This window comes from Papilio polytes, unplaced genomic scaffold (assembly GCF_000836215.1).
Source record: "Papilio polytes unplaced genomic scaffold, Ppol_1.0 DF823510.1, whole genome shotgun sequence".
Lineage (NCBI taxonomy): Eukaryota > Metazoa > Arthropoda > Insecta > Lepidoptera > Papilionidae > Papilio > Papilio polytes.
In genome coordinates, this window is record NW_013525694.1 from 1396757 (window position 1) to 1402756 (window position 6000).

At 35.6% G+C, this 6000-nt stretch overlaps 1 protein-coding gene across 1 annotated transcript; it reads right to left on the reverse strand.

Annotated features, from left to right (window-relative positions):
- Window positions 1-2857: 2857 nt before the first annotated feature.
- On the reverse strand, window positions 2858-5736 carry LOC106104574 (histidine-rich glycoprotein-like). The gene has a single exon (XM_013284649.1). It carries the CDS (start codon window positions 5458-5460, stop codon window positions 4741-4743), a length of 720 nt encoding a protein of 239 aa, XP_013140103.1. The 5' UTR covers window positions 5461-5736; the 3' UTR covers window positions 2858-4740.
- Between the last annotated feature and the right edge of the window lie 264 nt (window positions 5737-6000).

Below are 6000 nucleotides of genomic sequence, written 5' to 3' on the forward strand. Positions count from 1 at the left end.
ATTATTTTAGGCAGTGAAAACTCAGGGTTAAGTTAATTTTTTTTAGCGCGACAAAAAAAGTGACGGATCGACAGGTAAATCTGGGCCACGGTTGTCGAAAACGACCTTGGCATCGCGGTGTAGTTGTTGAATTAATCGAATTGAGAATTGTTTCAATTAGTTTTTTTAGGTTTGATTCCCCCTTTAAAGAGATATAATAGTTATCAGCAGGACAAATGTTAATTTTTTTTAACGAAAAAAAAAGAAAATTATTTGGAGTAGTTTTTTTTTGCTATTTATTATTCATAGTGTGACAACCCTAAGCATACCATATAAATTGGGTTTGAAATAAAACAAATATATTAAAAATTAGATAGAAATAACTAACGTGCCTAAAATTATACACTCTAAACACAATGCGAACGAGCCGGACGTTTGAAAAGGATTCCGACAGAGACTAAAGTGGTTCCGATATGTAATTTAGCAACATTGATTTCACAACAAGCCATTAGAGATGTCCATGCGGAATCGTAAAAAACCGATCTATTCGCAGCTGTTCACTAAACGATATCCGCTTGTTAGTTGGGCGTTCCTTTAAAAAATTTACGACCTAAAGATATTTTAGTAAACGATGCCAATTTTAAATCTTCGCCATTTTTATTAATATTCTAAGGGTTGGTGTTGAATTGTTATCATGTTGAATTAATTGTGAAATAGTTCACAATATTTAATTGTGGTAAGGTCAATATTTCAGGCGCTGTTTATTAAAAAACGTGAAAATTGTGATAGAAGTAAAATCAAGAAATACACACTGAACTTTCATAATTCATGACTCATTAAGAAAGAGGTTTTTATGAATTTTATCAATCCTTATCTTAATGTTACATTGATTAAATAAATTCGTTAACAAAATTAAAACTAATAGAATGTACACATTCATTTACGAAATACATAATAAGTATAATTCCTTGTATTTGAACAGATCGTCCTTCCATCGATATTTGCGAGCTCGTGCCTCGAGACTCTTTGGGGAGGTTAGTGAAACCAATCTTTGATAATCTATTTGATTTTCTACTTACGATTATTGGCGTTGAATCCCATACGTTTAGAGTAAATCACATACAGACGTTCATATTATCGTATAACTAATATGTTACAAGGGACTGGTAACGTTATTTTAATTCCTTAGTCTATAACAAAATAGAAATGGAACTTATTTTTTATTAAAATACAATTATGTGGTACTAGCTGGTTCCATGCGACTTCATCCGCATAGAATTGTAAATATTTCATTTTAATGTTCACATTTGTCAAATTATCATTGCAAATGTCAAAATGACATGACATGACGTCAGACCTTGGCAACCTTGCTTCCTTGATGTTGGCAACAACTTATGGTCTCTTTCCTACATTATGGTTTTTATCCAAAATATTTACTCCTAAGTTTAATGGTGTGAAAATGTATAGCCTAAAGCGTGACCTAAGTGTAGGGCTTTTTATTAAAAAAATAATTATTCAGAAATATGCTGTGATTGCTGACATCTTAGGGAACAAAGAAGTGTGTGTTTACGCTTTATTATATTATGGTATAGAAGTATAGATTAGATAGATAGTGATCCTTAAATTGTAAAGCATGCCGTTATCTTATTTCAATAAGGAAAAACTAAAATATATGTTTTTCACCTTCGCTTAACTTATATTTATTTATTGTTTAATGAACCATAATATTCACTATTATTAAAAGAACAATAAACACTAGGGCTATTAAAGTACTATCGATTTTATCAAGAAAACAATTTTTTTATAGTTTCAGGAGTGTAAAACACTATCTCAATTATGACGGTAATGCATATCAGTATGTCGTAAAATTTATTTTTGTTTAATTTTATTATGATGTATAAAATAGGACTTGATAAAAGGGTGAAGAAAACTTTTCGAAATTAACTCTTCCTAGGTCCCAGGATGATCGACAAGGGCTCTATGTATAATTATTATTTAGGATAAGTATAGCACTAATCATGTTAAGTGTAGTATTACGAACTATTTTATATAATACAAGCTTTCGTCCGAGATTTCGTCCGCGTGGAATAAAAAAAACATAAGTAAGTAGTCTTTGTGTTCTTCCATACTATCCTCTACATCTATGCTAAATTTCATCGAGATCCGTTCAGCGATTTAGGCAAACTAACAAACATCAATCAATTATTTAATTTGGGTATTTAAAAACATGCAGTCGAGTTGAAACTTTTAAAATCGGTTTTAAAGGTATTTAAACAAGAATAGTATTATTGATTTAAGAATGTCACAATGGACACCTGTGCCTAGTTTAGTTTTTTATTTGGTTTTCGATAATCTGTGCGTGGGCGCGTTAACGGTGCGCTTCCTCCTCGGACAGGTCTGTGACGTGAGATAGCGAGCATCCATGGAATTGATTTAATCTGTGTCAATATTGACGCGGAGGCGTTGTGGGAATCACAAAGTGTGCACAGGTGGCCCCTGACTTCTTCTCATATAGAGCATGATCTGTAATTCCATTGTGTTTTGTTTTAATCGCAAAAATGTTTTTACTAACATCTATTTTTTGTATATATATCATTAGTGAAATTGATTACCTTCACGTGACGCTGAAAGTAGACCTTGCCAATGAATCGTCAGAAATAATTGGCAGTTACTCAACACTATTAATAAATCGATCCACCGCGTGTCAATAAACTTAGATATCCCTATGTATAAGATATTTTGTTAAAATAATTTCATTAAAATATGATATGATATACTGCTCAGCACAGTTCACAAAATTTCATTTCGCAAACGAAAATAAAAATATTATTTAATAGAATGTGAATTAATAATAGTTATTATTTTCAAAATCATGTAAACTAACGAGCAACCTGTATATGGTGGCCGTTTAAAAGTTTAAAACTAAAATAAATATGTAACGCACACGAAAGTTTATTGGCCACTTACAAGGAACACCTGCAAACACTTGTACCTAATGTGTTTGTGACAAATCTCCCATTAAACTGACGGACTATTGTTAGATTTGCTTTCCGGAATGCGAAAAATCAATTAGAGTTTTGCGCTTAACATATTTATCCATCATTGTTACCCCTACTGAGAAGAAGGTTTTTACTAAGGATAATCGGTCGTGAAGAGATGTGCTTCTAGAATTCGATCCTATTAACAAACTTGCATTCAAGCCTCATGAAGTTCTTTGATTAGACAGGTTTTTCTTTAGACACTGACCTTAATAGAGTTCCCTCATTTAACAAAACAATCATCTTGAATTAATACAAGTCATATCCTACTTTTCCAACGTAGACCAAACGCCTGTGTTGTAAGATATTCTTAGCCCTTGGCTACGGGGGCTTAATTACGAATACGATTTAACAATTTCATCATTGTTATCCCACGCGTACGGTACTTTACTTTGTAGTTTATAATTCAACTAGATACGCCCCGCGGCGCCGCGCGTGTCACTCCTCCACATTTTGTAATCGAGCATCGATCTGTATCAATCTCTCCAACTTTCATTGTTAATGGTCACGTATCGCCCGCGGGTTTTAATATCTCACGTTGCGCTGCTATCGTATTATTTTAATGTATGCAACTTGCATACCTCATGGTAATTGAAGCCGCGAGCTTTGGTTGCATACAATTTAACGCTTTTATCGATGCTTCAACTACATTTCTCTGTGTTATTATTTTTATATTGCCCTAAACTATTTTTAAGTACAATAAACATGTGTTGATCTGATAGATGAAGTGGGTGGCTCACCAAATAATCAGATAAATGGCTTTAAATAAGTCTTCAAAAATTATGTTTACAGATATTTCACTTCACTTTCTAGTAATATGAAAAGCTAAATAAGAGAAGAAATGAAATGGCATTAAATGGACTATTAGGTATTACGGAGACGATACATTTCTCTGATCCCTGACATTTTTATCTGCTACTGATAGTCACAGGTCTATCTATTCTTTGAAAGAAATTGGTTTATTCTGTAATCTGTGTAGGGATCACAAGCAATAATTTTTTTCTCGTTACACCGATATTCACGTCGGTTTTAATGCGTCAGACGCACTTGAATTATATTTCTCTCGATCTAAGCCGCAGGCTGCGGGCATTTCTCCGCGCCGAGAAAATTGTCATTTTCCTGACATAGGCAGGTGTTCGGTGGGCATTTTCTGTCTGTGATACGAACAGCTGTCGACCGAGCGACGTACTGTGTTCATTTTGCATTAGTTTTTGCAACGTCATTCAATGATTTCCTGGTTAAACCAAACTTATTTTATGAATTTGATTGTTCGTGATATGTTAAATGCGTAGATTGTGAAGTGCACAAAACATGTAATAGTAAAAATGATGTTCATAATGGATTCATCTAATAATAATTATCATCATAAATGAGTCAATAAAAGAAATACTGTATGTAACACAACATTTCAACAGTCGTATATTTTTGTATAAAAACAGTATAAAAACAATACAAAATCATTACATCAAGTCACATTGTAAAAGTTATAAAATTAAAATTAAAATAAAGGAGTGGTTTTCTCTGCGTAAGATGATCCTTCTTAATGTCGCACGATAAAACATCTTTGGTGTCACCAAAAACATTAAAATGGTTACCACGTGTCATGCATTTCTCATTGGTTTTGCTTAAATTTGGCTTTAGACGTCTGATATTACCTTCACATCTAACTACCCCATTAGAGTTATACGATTGTGAAGAGGTTTTGTTTACAAATATATGTTTCTTAATGTTTTCCATGATGGAATCCCCAGTGCTTATGGTCCTCATGACCTCCTTTCTTGCCATGACCTTCATGATGGTGTCCATGACCTTCATGACCGTGATGGCCCTTATGGTCATGATGATCTTCGCCGTAATGATGCTTATCATGATGGCCATGTTTGCCATGGTGACCCTCGTGGTGTCCGGAGTGATGGTGACCACCCTTCTTGTGGTGACCGCCATGATCTTCGTGGTGTCCGTGGTGGTGACCGTGCTTGTGGTGTTTGCCTTCATCGTGGTGTCCGTCATGGAAGTGATGGTCCTTGTGGAAGTGGTCCTTGTGGTACTTCTTGTGGTAGCCGTCGGTGTGCTCACCCTTGTCGTGATGTTCGTGGTGACCGTGCTTGCCACCCTTGTGGTGATGTCCGTGCTCGTGGTGCTCACCGTGGTGGTCGTGCTCGTCCCAGTGCTTCTTGTGGCCGCCACCATGCTCGTGATGGTGTCCTTCGTGGTGATGTTTGCCGTGGTGACCGGCGTCTCCCTTGTGGTGGTGGTGGTGGCCGTGGTGGCCTTTTCCCCCTTTACCACCGTGCTCGTGGTGATGATGCGCGTGGTGGTGATGTCCACCACCCTCTTCGTGGTGGTGGCCCTTGGTCTCGGCCACGGCCATGTCGGACTCAGCTTGCTCAGCATAGCAAGCCGCCACGAGGCAGACAACTCCTAACACCAACAAACCCCTCATTTTGTGAGTAGACTTCCTTGGTTGTTTACAATCGGAAGTCCGGTTGTGACTGACTTCAGCTTGAAAATTGTCTAATTTATATTAGTTAGTTGATAGATTTTCAGGCGATGTAGAAATATAATGCCGCAATGGACGCCTGCACCAGTTCACGGACAGTTAACAAAAAGTCTCAGTATCGTTGCATTACAAGTTGATGTTTCCAAAATGTTTCACTTTTGCTTTGTTGTACTTTTGTAGTTACCGTCGTTTGTAATGATTTCTATTATTTGAACAGTTAACACATAAGTTATTTAGGCTTTGATCTAAAGTATTTAGTTACATTGTACTTATTCAGATATATTTCTTTAACCTTGCGGTGTTATTACGATTATAGCTTACTATGTAAACATGTTTAAAAATCTCTCTCGATAACAATCTCCGCCAATCAACAATCTTTTCACCGAATACATTACGACTTACTTAAATTAGTTTTTTAGTTCTTAATAGGCAATATTTGCTACTAAGAAAGCAATTTATGAAACATCAATTTGTTCTTCGTAG

Coding starts and splice junctions, on each gene's coding strand:
- LOC106104574 (XM_013284649.1), bottom strand. CDS start 5,460: ATGAGGGGTTTGTTGGTGTTAGGAGTTGTCTGCCTCGTGGCGGCTTGC.